At 38.4% G+C, this 19165-nt stretch overlaps 2 protein-coding genes across 6 annotated transcripts in view; one reads left to right on the forward strand and one right to left on the reverse strand.

Moving 5' to 3' along the window:
* Positions 1–290: 290 nt before the first annotated feature.
* On the forward strand, positions 291–8668 carry phf11 (PHD finger protein 11). 3 transcript variants are annotated; one of them, XM_061879347.1, is made up of 6 exons: positions 291–538; positions 6687–6724; positions 7870–7978; positions 8111–8251; positions 8325–8396; positions 8472–8668. In XM_061879347.1, the coding sequence occupies exons 1-6, from the start codon at positions 469–471 to the stop codon at positions 8504–8506; spliced, it is 465 nt and encodes a 154-aa protein (XP_061735331.1). In that variant the 5' UTR covers positions 291–468; the 3' UTR covers positions 8507–8668. The 3 variants fall into 3 exon arrangements, with proteins under 3 accessions (XP_061735331.1, XP_061735329.1, XP_061735330.1); XM_061879345.1 differs by having other exon boundaries at positions 418–538; positions 8494–8668; XM_061879346.1 differs by having other exon boundaries at positions 454–538; positions 6687–6718; positions 8494–8668.
* A 133-nt stretch (positions 8669–8801) lies between these two features.
* rcbtb1 (regulator of chromosome condensation (RCC1) and BTB (POZ) domain containing protein 1) overlaps positions 8802–19165 on the reverse strand; it is a 35813-nt gene continuing 25449 nt past the window's right edge. For all 3 annotated transcript variants that reach the window (XM_061879339.1, XM_061879340.1, XM_061879341.1), the window contains 3 exons: positions 13138–13264; positions 9481–9763; positions 8802–9408 (listed from right to left, as the gene is read on the reverse strand). In XM_061879339.1, the coding sequence (XP_061735323.1) occupies positions 9268–9408; positions 9481–9763; positions 13138–13264 (551 nt within the window). In that variant the 3' untranslated portion in view covers positions 8802–9267. The remainder of the gene's footprint in view (positions 9409–9480; positions 9764–13137; positions 13265–19165) is intronic.

Genomic DNA, 19165 nt, shown 5'->3' on the forward strand with positions numbered 1-19165 from the left:
CTTCTGCAGCTTGTCAGTATTTTTATGGATACATATCGTTGTTTCTTGCGCGGAGGCTTGCTACAGCTTGTGGGATGCAGACTGACAGACCTTGTTTGCCAGCGAGGAATTTTTTTTAAATGGATTGTTTTTTTGTTTTGGTGCGTGCCTTCTACTAGCTTTCTTTGGTCCAATATTTGGTGGGCAGGATGTTGATCTCTGAGTCAATGCTTACGTTTGTTTGTGTGAACAAAGCAGGCACAACAACATGTAAAATATGGCAAAAACATGTTAAAGTGTAAAAAAAAAAACTTCACAAACCTGTCCAAAATATTACTTTACTTGAGGGTGAAAATAATCCTGTTTCAAGGTTTGGTCGCAATTTAAAGCATAACATAAAGCCGTGAGACAGCTTTTATCTGAAACTACTCTTAAATTGAAGTACTTGTGTGTTAAGGTACCACTGTTTATCTCAAAGGTGGACATTATATGAAACCTTTTTTGAAGATTCTTTTCTTCTGCAGGGAAGATGTAGCCACCTCAACAGAGTTCAAAAAAGGTATTTATAAAGCCATGTCTTAGTAAATGTCTCATAGATGGCCCATATTTGTGTTTATTATTTTACTGATTGAACAACAGCGACAGAGAGCAGACGATTTTGTGCTTGAAGCAGCAGTAGTATCACACAATGCTAACATTAGCTTCTAACAAGAAAACATCTGGAGCAAAAGAAAGTGAAGAACTTAACAGCATTAATAGAAGAGTGTCAATTTTTCACACACGACTTATAGTCCAATGTATTTTTCCACACACTATGTATAGTCCGCCATATTTTTTTTCTCACAAATAGAGCCTGATTTACTAAAAGATTGCATGTTCTAAAACAAGTGCAAAGTTGATAGAACACGCAAAGCTGATCTACTAAACGTGTGTCAAGTGGATTGCGTCTGTTAAGTGAGCAGAATAAGGCATGCAATCCATTTTGCGTCTGTCCTCCTTATTATGCAAGATATATGTTGATCATCAATATGACCACAATACTGGGAGGAGAAGATGCAAATGTAATTATTCAGCAGCGCGACGTGATTTATCGACACTCATCACCGTCTTTGCGAGCACTATTAAGCGTTTTTTTTAGCACGCGTGGGAATGACGTGCAAACTAACAGTTACACACACTGCTGAAGAATCAGTGCTCACGCGGTACAGACAAGAATTCTCCGTCCTACGTGTGTGTGTCAACATTTTGGACGGTTGGAAGTAAAAAAAAAAAAATACACAGTCTAATCAGCAACATTATTTTATAATATAACAGCTGCTAAAGGATTTAATGAGATGATTACAACTAATACAATTTATGCTTTGTCATTGGGTATTTTTATAATGACGTTAGTTTTTTTTTTTTTCCATGTGATATAACATTAAAATATTCCTTATAAAAAACTTCTTTAAGTATGCCTATTTTGCATCTGGAGTAGAGTAAGTCCAGCCTCTTGCCAATGACAGTTGTCAAAAATAGTGGTGAGAGACTGCTGTTGAATACCCATGAAAAGTGGTAAATGTCTCCTGCATGTTTGAAAAAAAATAACGCCACAGGTAGAAGCACAATAACATGAATGTGCAGAAAATGACCGTTTCCATGGTATATCCAAAACCCTCATTTAAATAAGGCAGTCTGCACCTCTTTTCAATTGCACATGCAGTCTTAGTAAATTGCACGCAACACGGCCACTAATAGTACACGCTGTTTTATAGATCATACACACTGTTTAGCGCAAGGTATTTGGATTTTAATAAATCAGGCACAAAATGAAGTCTGTATTTTTCCACACATAATTTATAGTCCCACCTATTTTTTCCCCAAACATCATGTATAATATCACATATTTATTCCATACAAAATGTATATTCTGATGTATTTTTTTTACACATAACATATAATCGGACATATTTTATTCCACAGACAATGTATAGTCTAAAATATTTTTTTCCCCACACATAATCTATACTCCCATATATTTTCCACACAATTCATAATCTGACATACATTTTCCACACTTAACATAGCCTGACGTAATTTTTTTAACACAATAATGTATAATCCCACATTTTTTCCACACATAATGTATAGTCAGACATACTTTTTCCCCACGTAATGTATAGTCGCACATATTTTTTTTCCACATATGTATAATCTGTCATATTTTTTCCACACATAATGTATAGTCTGACATACTTTTTCCCCACGTAATGTATAGTCCCAAATATTTTTTTCCACATATGTATAATCTGTCATATTTTTTCCACACATAATGTATCATCTGATATTAGTTTTCCCCACATAATATATAATCCCATTTATTTTTCCCACAAATGTATAATCTGAAATGTTTTACACACAGTTTGATGTGTTTTTCCCCCCACACATAATGTATAATCCAACGTATTTTTCTCACACAGTGTATAGTCTGAAAAAAGGTCCACACATAATGTATAGTCTGACGTATTTTTTTCCACACATGATGTATAATACGACATATTTTTTTCCAAACATAATTGATAATCCTTCATGTTTTGCACACCTTATGTATAGTCCCACATATATTTTTTCCTCACAATGTATAATATTACATATTTTTTTCCATATTAAAAGTATATTCTGACATTTTTTTCTTGCACAACGTATAATCGGACATTTTATTCCACACACAAGGTATAGTCTGAAAATGTTTTTTCCCCACATAATCTATAGTCCAACATATTTTCCACACAATTTATAATCTGGTATATATTTTCCACAAATAATGTATAGCCTGCAACTGTTTTTCCCACACACAAAATATTGTTCAACATATTTTTTTCCACACATAATGTATAATCTGACATATTTTATTTCACACATAATGTATAGTCCGACATATTTTTTCCTACACATAATGTTAAATCCCACATTTTTTCCCAACGTGTAGTCCCAAATATTTTTATTTCACACAATGTATAATCCCACATGTTTTTCCACACATGATGTATAATCTGATATATTTGTTATCCACACATAATGTATAATATCACATATTTTTCCCACACATAATGCATAATCTAATATATTTGTTTTAAACACATAATGTATTATATCACATATTTTTTTTCATACGCAAAGTGTATTCTGACATTTTTTTCTTCTACACAACGTATAATCGGACATTTTATTCCACACATAAAGTATAGTCTGAAAATGTTTTTCCCACACAATCTATAGTCCCACATATTTTCCACACAATTTATAATCTGACATATATTTTCCACATAAAGTATAGTCTGAATTTTTTTCCCTCACACATAATGTATAACTCCACATATTTTTCCCACACATAATGTATAGTCTGACATATATGTTTTCCACACCTAATGTATAATCCCATTCATTTTTTCCACTCATAATTTATAATCCCACATTTTTTCCCATACAATGTGTAGTCCCAAATATTTTTATTCCACACATAATGTATATTCCCAAATATTTTGATTCCACGTATTTTTCCCACACAGTGTATAATCCCATTTGTTTTTCCCACACATAATGTATAATCCCACATATCTTTCCCACTCAGTATATAATCCCATTAATTTTTTCCACACATAATGTATAATCTGACATATTTTATTTCACACAAAGTATCGTCCAATATATTTTTTGCCACACATAGTATAATCCTACATTTTTCTCACACAATGTGTAGTCCCAAATATTTTTATTCTACACATCATGTATAATTCCACATATTTTTCCCACTCAATGTATAATCCCATTTTATTTTTTCCATACATAATGTATAATCTGATACATTTATTTTCCACACAATGTGTAATATCACACACAAGGTAATGTCAGATTTTTTTTTTTCCACACACCAAATATTGTCCGACATTTTTTCCCACACATGATGTATAATCAGACATATTTTTTTTCCACACATAATGTATAGTCCGACAAATTTTTCCCACACATGATGTATAATCAGACATATTTTTTTTCCTCACATAATGTATAGTCCGACAAATTTTTTCCCACACATGATGTATAATCGGATATATTTGTTTTCCACACTTTATGTATAATCCCACTATTTTTTTCCACACATAATGTATAATCAGATGTATTTTTACCACACATAATTTATAATCCCACATTTTTTCTTAATATGTAGCCCCAAATATTTTTATTCCACACATAATAAATAAATAAAAATATTTAAAATAATGAATAATCCCACGTATTTTTCCCACACAATGTATAGTCTCAGATAGTTTTCCTACACATAATGTATAATCCCACTTATTTTTCCCAATACATGATGTATAGTCCCACATTTTTTGCCGAACAATGTGCAGTCCCAAATATTTTTAGTCCACACAATGTATAGTCCCCCACATATTTTTTCTACACATAATAAATAATCCAACATGTTTTTTCCCCACACATAATGTATAGTCCCACATATTTTCCAACATATAATGTATAATCCCACATTATTTTTCCACACACAATTTGTAGTCCGTCATATCTTTCCCCACACATGATGTATAGTCTGAAATATTTTTTCCACACAAAATGTATAGTCCAACATATTTTCCACACTTAATGTGTAGTCTGTAATATTTTTTTCCCACACGTAAATAGTCTGACACATTTATTCCGCTCACAATGTATAATCCAACATTTTTTTCCACACACAGTATATAATCCGACATATTTTTTCTCACACTTAATATATAGTCCCACATATTTTTCACACAATATATAATTGTATAATCCCACTTTTTTTCCCCAGCACACAATGTATAGTCAGACATATTTTCTTCCACACATATTTTTCCCCACACATAATATATAGCTTGACATATTTTTTTCCCCTACCAAAATTTATAATCCCACATATTTTTCCCAAACATAATGTATAATCCCATCTATTTTTTCCACAGGTGTAGTCTGAAACAACCCCCCACATAATGTATAATCCCACTTATTTTTTTCCACACATAACGTATAATCTGACAGATTATACATTTAATATAGTCTGACATATTTATCCCCCCCACAAAACAATGTATAATCCGACATATTTTTCCCACACAGTGTATAGTCAGGTTTTTTTCCATGATGTATACTACGATATATTTTTTTCCAAACATCATTGATAGTTCTACTTGTTTTGCACACCCATTGTATATTCCCACATATTTTTTTCCACACACAATGTATAATACAACATACTTTTTCCATACACAAAGTATATTCTGACATTTTTTTCTACACAAAACAGAACATCGGACACATTTTATTTATTATTCCACACACGAAGTATAGTCTGAAAAAAATGTTCAAACATTATAGTCCCACATGTTTTCCACACGATTTATAATCTGACATATTTTTCACACACAAGGTGTAGTCTGAATTTTTTCCCCACACACAAAGTATTGTCCGACATATTTTTTTCCACACATAATGTAGAGCCTGTCATATTTTTTTTCCACACATAATATATAATCTGTCATATTTTTTCCAAACATAATGTATAATCCCACTTTTTTCCCCAAACAATGTATAGTCCCACATATTTTTCCAACACATTATAAATAATACAACATATTTTTTCCGACACACAATGTATAATTCCACATTTTCCCACTCATAATGTGTAGTCCGACATATTTTTCCCACACATAATGTGTAGTCTGGAATAAACTTTTTCCACACACAATAAATAGTCCGACATATTTTGTTCCGCACATAATGTATACTCTGACGTATTTTTTCCCACACTTAACGTATAGTCAATTTTTTCACATATTTTCCACACAATGTATTGTAACATATTTGTTTTCCTTACATAATGTATAATCCCATTTATATTTTCCTGCACATAATGTATAGTCCGACATATTTTTTCCACATATAGTGTATAATCTGACATTTTTTTCACACATAATGTATAGTCTGACATATTTTTTCCACGCACAATGTATATTGACATATCTGTGTTGGCCCTGCGATGAGGTGGCGATTTATCCAGGGTGTACCCCGCCTTCCGCCCGATTGTAGCTGATAGGCGCCAGCGCCTCCCGCGACCCCAAAAGGGAATAAGCGGTAAAAAATGGATAATGTATAGTCTGATGTATTTTCCTCCACATTTAACGTATAGTCCCACATATTTTTCACACAATGTATAATCCCAATTATTTTTCCCCACACATAATGTATAGTCTGGCATATTTTCTCCACACGTAATGTATAGCCCGAATTTTTTTCAACACATGTATAGTCTGATGTATTTTTCCACACACTTATTGTATAGTCCCGCATCATTTTCACACAATGTACTGTATAATCCAACATAATTTTTTCCACACATAATGTATAGTCTGATGTATTTTTGTCCCACACATACTGTTCCGTGTTCATATTTTTTTCCACACAATGTATGATCCGACTTTTTTTCCATGCACAATGTATAATCTGGCATATTTTTTTGCGCACAATGTATAATCTGATTTATTCCCCCACACACGAAGTATAGTCTGTGGTTTCAGACATGACTGTTTTGTTGACATGATCATACATTATAACACACGTTATACTGTTTGTCATATCCTAGAAACATACAGAGTACTAATAATCAACACATGCGCCTTTTCCTTCTGCAGAGCCTGAAAGCGACGACATGTTTGGACAAGAGGTCTTTGTGAGTTCTGATCGCTTGATTCAGTTAAAGGCCTACTGAAACCCACTACTACCCACCACGCAGTCTGATAGTTTATATATCAATGATGAAATATTTACATTGCAACACATGCCAATACAGCCTTTTTAGTTTACTAAATTACAATTTAAAATTTCCCGGGAGTTTCGTCTTTGAAATGTCGTGTAATGATGACGTGTACGCAAGACGTCACGGGTTTTTAGGAAGTATGAGCGCTGCGCACACACACAGCTAAATGTCTGCTTTAACGGCATAATTATACAGTTTTTTGGAGATCTGTGTTGCTGAATCTTTTGCAATTTGTTCAATTAATATTGGAGAAGTAGAAAGATGGAGTTGGAAAGCTTTAGCCACACAAACACACAGTGATTCCTTGCTTAAAATTCCTGGAGGCGAAACTTTCCTATGCATCAGAGCGCGGTCAAGCCAACATGAATCCCTACCACATGTCAACCAGCGGGTTTCGGTGAGAAAATTGTGATTAAAGAGTCAGTTCTTACCGGAGAAAAGCTGAGCTTGTGCCGTCCAAAGCTGCCGTCGACTCCCCTGAGACACTGTGCGTCAAAACACCCATGAAGGCTGCCTTCTAACTATCAGGTACTGTTAAACTCACTAAAACACTAGCAACACAATAGAAAGATAAGGGATTTCCCAGAATTATCCTAGTAAATGTGTCTAAAAACATCGGAATCCGTCCCAATGCAATCGCGTTTATTTTTTTTTACTTATTTTTGTTTTTTTTCTACTCCGTCGCTATCAATATCCTCAAACACGAATCTTTCATCCTCGCTCAAATTAATGGGGAAATTATTGTTTTCTCGGTCCGAATAGCACTTTTTGTTGGAGGCTCCCATTAAAAACAATGTGAATATGTGAGGAGCCATCAAACATGTGACGTCATCGTCTGCGACTTCCGGCAGAGGCAGGGCTTTTATCTTATCACCGAAAGTTGTGAACTTTATCGTGGATGATCTCTACTCAATCCTTTCAGCAAAAATATGGCAATATCGCGAAATGATCAAGTATGACACATAGAATGGACCTGCTATCCCCGTTTAAATAAGAAAATCTCATTTCAGTAGGCCTTTAAAAACTAGAAAATGTGTTTAAGCGCATGTGTCTTTTAGTATGATGAGTGTGGGAATTTGCTGCCGCCTCCCATGGAGCTCCCCACTACGGCCCCTCCTACTGGGGTGATGTCCACGGCTGCAGAGGCAACTAACAGGAAAGACAAAGGTATATTTGTACTGCTGGTTTTATGATGTAAATAGAAAATAAGACTGGAAACTAAGTCATGCTTATGAAACTTGTTAAAAATACTGTTGGATTGAATAGTATTTTTTTACATTATTCTTATTCTTGTCCTAGGAGCAGTGCCCGCCTTGGACTCTGCCAGCTTCTGGAGGAGCTGCAATGTCGCAGGCTGCACGCAAGCCATCTTTGAGGATTTAATCATGGAAATCAGCAACATCTCCACCAGGATCCAATCACACCAGGCCAGCCAGGAAGGTGAGCAAAGCATTCTCCACACGCAAAAAAGAAACTTCTGACTGGACTCATGTGTCTTCTAATGACTCTGCAGATTATGACACTGCCCTGAAAGTCATTATGGCTTCTGGGAAACTTCCAAAGCTGGTGAAAAAACAGCAGAATGGTGAGTCTTAAGTATTAAGCTTGAGGTTGTTTCAAAGTTTTGCTCTGGTAATTTTTTATTAACCTAAATTTAAAGTAACTTTGTTTGGTTTTGACAGCACTGAGGGGTAAACAAATAGAGCTGCAAAGGTCACTGGAAGCCATGCAGGATGTGGAGTCAGTGCTGAGGAGATAATATTTACTTTGTCTACCAAGGATGTTGTTGTGGTTTGTGCAGCCCATTGAGACACTAGTGATTTAGGGCTATTTAAATAAACATTGATTGATATCCCATCTTATTGTCCATTCTATTCATTTTAAAACCCGTTTACTCTTTGTACTCTTAATTATACACAATATTAAGTGTTTAATTCCACATGATGGGAGGCAGTCATTTTGTCAGTGCAAGGTTTAATTAAAGACACTGTAAATACAAAACTTTTTATTACATTTTCATTTTAAAAAAATGTTAAACTGTCACATTGGTCTACATAAATCATGATAAAGCCTCAATCAAACTTTTTTTTTTTGCTATTTTCTTCATCATGAAATGACATTTTTATGTTAAAGCTTGTGAATATAAAGACTGGTCTGTGTTGGAATGCAAGTGTGACAGCAACAGTGCAGATGAAAAATGTCAGATGTCAAAGTGTCCCTACAACAAGGTTCAGGTGCAGTGTTCAGGCCACATGTCAAGACTAACAAACTCAGTGTTAACCTGAAAGCAACCAACTGTAAGCGCTAAATATGATGAAACTCTCTTAGTGCAATGTGTTGGCCTCCAGGTGGCGCCACTAACTTTGTAAGAGAAAAAAGTGCAAAACTTTCAGTTACTTGGGTCAACATTCAAATCTTTCAAATGAGTGTCCCTGAATGCATCCATGATTTTTGGCTCAGTTGTTGAAGGCGCCGTAGCGACTCGCTCGACAAATGAAGTCTTTGAGCAGCTTTCCATCAATCTGCCAAAAAGAAGCCGTCTGCGTCACCTGGGTCAGGTGGTTCACGCAGAACCTGAAGCAGAAGTCCTCCAAGTCCTGAATTAAACAAAATCAAAGGGGTGAGGATTACAGATGGGTGGATTGTTACGGGGTGGAAGGAGGCCTGACCTCGGCGTCGTAGCGCACGGCGGCGGACAGCAGGGTGAAGGCGTTCTCCACCGTGATGCCTCTCTTGATGACGTGCTGGCACAGACGCTTCAAGCGGTTCTCGCAGTAGGAGGTGGCCAAGTCCAGTAGGCCGATGGCGTCCTCAGGAGGAAGCTCCACCTCGTCCGTGTACAGGAACTCCAGGAAGGAACGATACACTGGGAAGGAGAACTGATCGACCTCAATCACCTCCTTGGCATCTTCATTCCAGTGAGACTGGAACATGGAGCGGAAGTGCTCACACCTGTGTCAAACACAGGATGGGTGACAACTCAATTCACGAACAATACTTTTCAAAACATTACGATTCGATGCTGATGAATAAACTTTGCATGATGAAAAGAAAATTAAATGTATCATGTCAGAACAATGTCATGTATTTTTTAAACAGGCGGTGCTTGCATTAATTATGAGTACATCAACTTTATTAACTTAAAGAAAAGCCAGCAGGTATTTACTGTTTTCGCAGGTAGCAACAATTAATTACGGAGAAAATCAAACTCCATCAAGTAGAGGTGTTAAAACATCACAATAATGTGCAAGTTACAATTAACACCAAGTAAAATAAACAGCAGCTTCACTGTAGAAGCTCAAACACTATAATATTTTGAAAAAAAAAATACATTCATCATCTCGTCTTTTGTAATGATTGTGAACGATAAGCAACATTCCAAAAAAAGAGCAGTGGAATTTACTTTTGAGAATAAATTGTTGTTAACTTTTATGTGTTGTTGCTACTTATTTGTAATTATTCCAAACAGATTTGTAATGTGTAAGCAGCGGCTGCTGAAAGGAAAGTGACAGCGTGTCATAATTACTACGATCAGCTGAATAAAAACATATTGGAAGCAGCATCATGAGTCCAGAATCTTCACGGTCCAGAAAGGCCGACCCAATTAGAAACCAGTACTAAAACATAGCTGTACTTGGTATACATCCCTAATCAACAGTGTAATAGTTGGTGTGATTACTTTTTCAGAGTTGTGGCGGGAAGTCTTTCAGATCAGTTAGTAGGTATGTTAGCATTAGCATCACAAGTCTTGAGGGTCTTGATGTCATCGCAACAGGTGAGTGCTCAGATTAGCTGCTGCTGCTGCTGCTGCTGCTGCTGCTGCTGCTGCTGCTGCTGCTGCTGCTGCTGCTGCTGCTTGGCACATTAAGAATGGCCATACTTTTATCCAACTGACTGGTCTTTAAATAAAAAATCCAAACGTTAACCATTAGAGGCTGGGGAAATAATTTTTTTAGATGCATCGCAAATTGGACATTGTTGATTATAAAATCAATTAACGTATTTTTCGGAGTATAAATATCTCCGGAGTGTATGTCGCACCTGCCGAAAATGCATAATAAAGAAGGAAAAAAAACTTATATATAAGTCAAATTTTTTGGGAAATGTATTTGATAAAACCCAACAAAAGGCAATTTAAAATAAATAAAGTATAGTGAACTACAGGCTGAATAAATGTACATTATATGAGGCATAAATAACCAACTGAGAAGGTGCCTGGTATGTTAACGTAACATATTGTGGTAAGAGTCATTCAAATAACTATAACATATAGAACATGCTAAACGTTTACCCAACAATCTGTCACTCCTAATCGATAAATCCCATGAAATATTATACGTCTAGTCTCACGTGAATGAGCTAAATAATATTATTTGATATGTTACGGTAATGTGTTAATAATTTCACACATAAGTCGCTCCTGAGTATAAGTCACACCCCCAGCCAAACTATGAAAAAAAAAACTGTGACTTATAGTCCGAAAAATACAGTAGTAAAGTTTAAAAATCGATTTATTAATGGTAAATAATTTAATGCAGACCGTTTCTAAAATGTTTCTGAGTGCAGTGAGCTACCTCACCCGCAGATTGGACCAGCTTCTTTATTTTAGCGCACTTATGTTCCAGTTTTGCGGACATGTCAATTACCTTAATAAATGGAAGGGGAAATCATTTCACGTTTTTTTAGTTTTGAAATTTACAAGCAATAAAATCTTATTAGTGAAATAAAAAGAAATGAAAAGTGCATCAATTTACATAAAGTAAAGATGCATCAATAAATGATTCTTAATCCAATCGTGAGGCGCCCAAAGATTCCCACCTCTATTAAAGAGACTTTAGATGTAATATTTGGGGTTGCATTGTCTTTAAACTCCTTCAGTGATGTCTGCCATCAGTCACAAACGTAAACAGTACTCTCGTATTACATCATCACTGAAATCTTGCAAGGTTAGAGTGGTTATATTTCCTAGTCCATCTACAACAGGTGTAGGCAACCCGCGGCTCTTTGACCACTCTGATGTGGCTCAGGAGCATACTTACCGACCGCCCGGAGAAGTACGATAGATTTCCAAATTTTAGTGTCTCAATCAGAAATCTCCCGGGTAAACATTTTTCAATTTTCACCTGGACGTCAACTTTGAGGGCGTGCCGTGATGACAATGCCTCTAACATCCTTTCTACATGTCATCGCGCCAGGATTTTTACCATGCTATCTGCATGCCGGCCAACCAGTCACGTTTTGGATGCGACCTCTATCTGAACACATACGCTACTGCAAGGCATACTTACTCAACAGCCATACAGGTCACACTGAGGGTTGTGATATAAACAACTTTAACACTCTTGCTAATATGCGCCACACTGTGAACCCACACCAAACAAGAATGACAAACACATTTCGGGAGAACATCCTCTCTATAACACAACATAAACACGACAGAACAAATACCCAGAATCCCATGTATCCCTGACTCTTCCAGGCTACATTATACACAAAACGCCCTTACCAGCCCGCCCGCCTCAACCGACGCACGGTGCGTATAATGTAGCCCAACAGAGACAGGGATACATGGGATTCTGGGTATTTGTTATGTTGTGTTATAGTGCGGATGTTCTCCTGAAATGTGTTTGTCATTCTTGTTTGGTGTGGGTTCACAGTGTGGCACATATTAGTAAGAGTGCTAAAGTTGTTTAAACGGCCACCCTCAGTGTGACCTGTATGGCTGTTGAATAAGGATGCCTTGCAGTCTCTTTCGTATGTCTGCAATAGCCTCGTCAAACAATTTTTTGGGCTGGCAAGTTATTTGTATAAGCTGTAGAGGGCGCTAGCGGTAGTGCCATCATTGTACGCCCTTATTATTGTTCATTGAGTGAACACCAGCGTACATTCGAGAGAATAATTACTGTGAAATTCAGGAGTCTCCCGGGAAAATTGGGAGGGTTGGCAGGTGTGACGCTGTCAAGCGGCATTCATATAAAACTTGCGGGCCGCATGTCTGAGACCCCTGGTTTATACATAGCACAAAGCAAAAAAAAACTTTGTATGCAGTATTATTTCATCATAAATTTCAAAAGAGTTTTGTGGATCCCATTGTTTTCTTTACTTTGTGAAACGGGTCAAAATGGCTTTTTGAGTGGTAAAGGTTGCCGACCCCTGATCTACAAGCAACCGATTCACGACTTTCCAACCGGCCATCGATCGATCCATACTATATGAAGATCGATCCAGAGGCTCGCCAAATTATGTAGTCATATCTCTAAAGTTAAACCGAATAACAGATCAATGTTTACACTCCTAATGTATACACTCTTGGAAACTTTCTCTACCTGATCTTGAGGATTGCTTTGTGGACGTAGATGTACTTCCCATCCACACAGAATTTGAGGTCGGCCGTCTCTGGGTTGTCGAACTCTTTCTTCAGAGACTGAGCCACCGTCAGGAAGTCATCATACTCTTTTTAAGAAGGTACACACAAACACACACGCACACGCACACAAGCTTAGTTAGAACAGCTTTTTTTTTTTGTTGACCAACATTGATTTTCCAACAGCATTGTTTCCACCGAGGGGAAACAGTCCAGTACAGATTATATAATGTACATTTTAGAGCAGTGGTTCTCAAACTTTTTCCCCAAGTGCCACCTCAGAAAAATCTTAGCTCTCCAAGTACCGCCATAGTGACCAATATTAAAATATAGTAGCACAGTAGGCCTAAGTATTCATTTAAAAACGAGAGCTTTTTTTTACCAAGTACAGTATCTTTAATATTTTGGCCACTATAACATTACACACCGTTTGAACAGCAACACTGTGTTTGAATATAAGAAAATAAAACGCTGTATTAAGATCAGGTGATTCTTCCGCGCTCCACAAATGCAGCCTACTTACTACAGTTTGAGAATGACTTTTTTGAACAATCCACTTTAGTTCCCAGTCACCCAATAGTGACAACTGTCCCCCAAGCAATCAACAGACTGCATTGTTTAAGGAACAGAAGAGTAGAGTGAAAAAACAAGTTCATTGTTTATGCTGAATTGTTTCATTGTAGCCATTAAACCTTATCAACTGTATTTACTCGTTATAACTATTAGGTGTAAAAAAACAACTGATTTTTGAATGCATCGCGATTCCCTGTAATGTTTGTCTGATCTTGAATGGGATTGTGCTGAAAACCTTAATTTCCCCTCAGAGATTAATAAATTACTTCTGATTCTGATATTTCTAACGATTCATAAACAGTTCATAAAATATATCTTTTTTTTTTATTTAATGTTTTTTTTTGTATGGGTCCTGTCCAGCCACTCAGGCAAATCATTGTATTGATGCAGATGTACTTTAGAAAAGAGAAATGTTGGATACATCTCTTGTTACCTTTTTTTTTTTTGACTTGATTCAATGTTTGGGTAGAATTTTATTAAAGAAAACCCGTTTTCTTCTGAGTACTAGTAATATAAAAAGTAATCAGAACTGTTTATTTAGTTTATGGAGGAATGTAGTTAATCATAGAACTGACATCCTATGTTATTTTAAAAAAAAAAGTAATTTTGAATCGAGATTCGTGTGGTGCCTAAAGATTCGCAAAATATCTGTCGAAACATCACGAAATGCCACAATTTTAGACAGCCATTTTAAATATTTCGCGCCAAATGTCTTTGGCAACAATACTCCATTTACATATTGTGACCTGAGTATTAACGATAACAGTTGTTATAAACACATTGATAACAGAGAGCTCACTAGTTTATGCCGCAGTACTATCAAAATAATTTTATATTATAAATTATGGCTGTCATCACGATGTCTTAAACCTAAATCTAGAAGATGTTCATCTGTGACATTCAATGTATACAAGACAATGGAGACAAGACAGCGTCTGAAGCAGCAACTTTTCTTATTAACGCTTTGTGTGGATTATGATTGGCTTGCTCATTGGCTTGCTCATTATCCCTCAATATGGCTGTGGAATCTCAGTGGGATTGATTCTATTTTGATCAACCAATCAGACACATATGATGACAGCTTGTGTTTCCACTCTACTGGTACTTTAACGTACCAGTCGGTACAAAAGTAGAAGGTTGCCAAAACTTGGAACTAAGCGTTGATATAGTATTTTGAAAATGTACACAATGAAGATTCTAAACTCCTGTTTCCATGCCAGTGGAATCAGTAATCTGTCTGTCATTTGCTCATTCATTTAAAAAAAAAAAAAAATGTGTTTTTTTCCATTTTTGTTTCGAGACCTAAAACAAAAACAATTTTGTTCTGGACAAATTTGACAACGTGCATGCAAAGAACACAAAAATAGTTTCTCATTTGGTAACTCTATCCTGTAGCCACGCCCCCCTGGTTTACTTAAGATATTGTGCCCTGTGTTTATAATCTGTCACATTAAAAACATACCTTCTTGCTGGCTAATAATAACTGCTCTAGTACAGAGGTTCTCACATTTGTTTCACCAAGTGGCACCTCAAAAATCACTTCGATCCAGGTAACCACCATGATGACCAACATTAAGTAATAGTAGCACGGTAGGAAATATTAATTCAAAACAAGGCAGGTGTTTTATTTAACAAGTAAATATAATACGTTGGGCTGCTGTAACATTACACACAGTTTGAACACTAACACTGTTTTTGAATATTTAATAAAGCGATTCTTCGTCATAACACAATTTGAGAATCACTGCTCGAGAACTACAACTGCTTCGGAACTAACAGTGTCCAGATTGTGATTAGCAGCAAAGTAGACAGCTGTCAATGTTGTGGCTCGGAGAGCGAACGGAAAAGATTACAAGTACGCAAGCTAGCTGGTTAACATGTTTCAATGCTCCCGATCATCTTGCGACTCAATGCGGCGTTTGGGCATGAGAAAGAGCGTGGCAGAGGCCACTTTAACCGATTTGTTACGAATTGCTTTTTTTTTTTTAAACTTCATTAAAAAGAACACGGAAGTGATATTTTGACAAGGAAATTCATGTTTAAACTAGCGGATTGTTTTTTTTTTTTTTTCTCTGCTTGCGCTGTGGAAGGCGGCTGCATCTCCAGTAGCTCTGTAGTGGTACATCTTTTAAACCTATATTTTATCTTATATTTTATCTTTAATTATAATTATTATTTATTATATCTTACAAACATATATTTTATCGTTTTTATGTTTTCCTTGAAGACAGTGAATCCCTGTATATATCCAATGGATACTTTTGGCAGTTTTAAAAGACCAGGAAGCAGCTTTCTTTCTTATTCGAGAGAGGAACTGCTCAGTCTGAAAATGATGGGGTGAAATGTTGTTCGACACTCCATTCCAGCGGAGCTAAGGAAGAATCCTCGGTGCTGCAAAGCGGGAGCTAAGCTAAAGGCTAAGCGTGAGGAAAATCGACGGCGCTACAAACCATCCATTCCTTCCGTCATCATGGGGAATGTGAACTCGCAGCCGAACAAGATCGATGAGCTTCATGGACTAAAACACCAGCGTGCGTATCGAGAGAGGAGCCTACTCATCTTCACGGAAACATGGCTAAACCACCTGGTACCGGATGCTAACGTGGACCTGCAGGGATTCACCGCAGTGAGAGCTGACAGAGACACGAAAGCATGCGGGAAAAGAAAAGGTGGGGGACTCATCATATATGTTAACAACCGCTGGTGTAACCCAGGACACATCTCTGTGAAGAAAGTCTTGTGTTGCCCGGACCTGGAGCTACTAGCTGTTAGCCTTCGGCCATACTATCTGCCGAGGGAGTTCAGTCACGTGATATCCCTCTGTGTTTACATTCCCCCGAGGGCAGATGCTGCCAATGCATGTGAGATGATCCACGCCATCACATCAAGGCTACAGACAAAACATCCTGAGTCTTTTTTCATCATTTCTGGGGACTTCAATCATGCTACTTTGGACTCAACATTAGCTGCTTTTTACCAGGCTGTGGATTGTCCCACGAGAAACAACAGGACAATTGACCTACTATATTCTAATGTCGGGGATGCATACAAGGTCACACCCCTACCCCCACTAGGGAAGTCTGACCACAATCTTGTTCATTTGCGGCCAAAATACACCCCCATGGTCCAAAGACAGCCGGTTAACACTTGCTATGTGAGGAAGTGGTCCCCTGAATTGGAAGATGCCCTCAGAGACTGCTACAACACCACAGACTGGGACGTGCTGCTTCCACAGGGTGAGGACATTGATGGGCTGACTCACTGTCTCACAGATTACCTCAACTTCTGCGTGGATGTGATCTGCCCTGCTAAGACTGTTCGGTGCTACCCTAATAACAAACCCTGGGTAACACAAGAAGTTAAAGCTGTCCTCAACAAGAAGAAAGCTGCCTTCAGGAGTGGAGACAGGGAGGCAATGAGAGCAGCACAGCGTGTGGTGAAACGACACGTGAGGGAGGCTAAGGACAGCTACAGGAAGAAGCTGCAGCAGAACAACATGAGGGAGGTCTGGGAAGGTGTGAAAACCATCACAGGCCACAACACAAAGACCAGAGCTGGTTTGGGGACAATAGAGAGGGCCAATGAGATGAATAACTTCTTTAACCGGTTTAACCAGCCCGTGTCCTCTCTGGCCCCCACTTCCCATCACAGCCAAGCCCTCTTCTGCTCCCCTCAACGCACCTCCCCCCCAGCCATGGCAGCACCCCCCTCCACCACCTCTACGCAGACATTAGTCATCTCTGCGGACGAGGTCAGAGGTCAACTGAGGAAGCTACAGCCAAGGAAAGCAGCAGGCCCAGACAAGCTGTGCCCCCGACTCCTGAAGACCTGTGCTGCAGAACTGGGTGAACCACTTCAAAGGATCTTCAACCTCAGCCTGCAGCTGGGAAGAGTGCCCACCCTCTGGAAGACGTCATGTATCGTTCCAGTTCCCAAAAAGAACTGCCCCAGTGAGCTGAACGACTACAGACCAGTGGCGCTCACCTCTCATCTAATGAAGACATTGGAGCGGCTCTTTCTCAGCCTCCTCAGACCACAGGTGCAACATGCCCAGGACAGCCTGCAGTTTGCGTACCAGGAAGGCGTTGGTGTGGAGGATGCTATCCTTTACCTGCTGCATCGAGCCCACTCACACCTGGATAAGGGAAAAGGCACTGTGAGGATCCTGTTCCTGGACTTCTCGAGTGCCTTTAATACCATCCAGCCCCGCCTCCTTCAGGACAAGCTTTACAAAATGCAAGTGGACCCCTGCCTGGTTGCCTGGATTTCAAACTACCTCACCGACAGGCCACAGTACGTCAGACTGAAGGACATCACGTCTGACACTGTGATCAGCAGCACCGGAGCACCGCAGGGAACGGTGCTGGCCCCTCTTCTCTTCACCCTGTACACCGCTGACTTCTGCTACAACTCAGAGCTGTGTCACATCCAGAAGTACGCGGATGACACAGCCATCGTCGGGTGCATCAGGGACGGCAGAGAGGAGGAGTTTTGGAACCTGGTGAGGGACTTTGTTGTCTGGTGCCACACGAACGTCTTGCAGCTCAATCCGTCAAAGACCAAGGAGCTGGTCATTGACTTTGGGAGGTCGAGTCCACGGTCACAACCTATTGTGATCGAGGGAGTTGAGGTACAGACCGTGGACTCATTCAAGTACCTCGGGGTTTGGGTGGACAATAAGCTGGACTGGACTGTTAACACGGACCACCAGTACAAGAAAGGACAGAGCAGGCTGTACCTCCTCAGGAGACTGCACTCCTTCAACACTTGTAGAAAACTCCTGTGGATGTACTACCAGTCTGTGGTTGCCAGTGTTCTGTTCTACATGGTAGTGTGCTGGGGGGGCAGTACATCTAAGAAGGACAGCTCCAGACTTGAGAAACTGATCAGGCGGGCCGGTTCTACAATCGGAATGAAACTGGACTCACTGGTGACGGTGGCAGAGAAGAGGACTGTTGACAAACTAGTGAGCATCCTGGATGATGCCAGTCTCCCTCTGCATAGCGTTATCAGTAGCCAGAGGAGCCTGTTCAGTGCTAGACTGCTTCATCCCAAGTGCAGGACTAATAGACTCAAAAACTCCTTTGTCCCACACGCCATTAGACTGTACAACTCCTCTCTGGGACAGGGGACAGGGGGTATTAGGATGACAGGGGATGCAAAACATTAACAGTGCAATACGTTTTCATAACATGGTCACTACTGCCTACTTTGTCTTGTTATATTCTTATTTTACTGTTATATTGTTATTCCCATTGTTTTTATTCTTTTTGTAATATTTCTCTATTTTGTTTCCTTTTAAACCCCCATTATTTACTTTTTATTTTTTAAATTGATCTCAACTCTGTACACTGCTGCTGGAATTTTAATTTTCCTGAAGGAACTCTCCTGAAGGAATCAATAAAGTACTATCTATC

Source organism: Nerophis ophidion, linkage group LG19, assembly GCF_033978795.1.
Source record: "Nerophis ophidion isolate RoL-2023_Sa linkage group LG19, RoL_Noph_v1.0, whole genome shotgun sequence".
Classification (NCBI taxonomy): domain Eukaryota; kingdom Metazoa; phylum Chordata; class Actinopteri; order Syngnathiformes; family Syngnathidae; genus Nerophis; species Nerophis ophidion.

Coding starts and splice junctions, on each gene's coding strand:
- phf11 (XM_061879345.1), top strand. CDS start 469: ATGAAACCTTTTTTGAAGATTCTTTTCTTCTGCAGGGAAGATGTAGCC. Junction 7,979..8,110: donor AACTAACAGGAAAGACAAAG/GTATATTTGTAC, acceptor TTCTTGTCCTAG/GAGCAGTGCCCGCCTTGGAC. Junction 8,252..8,324: donor ACACCAGGCCAGCCAGGAAG/GTGAGCAAAGCA, acceptor ATGACTCTGCAG/ATTATGACACTGCCCTGAAA.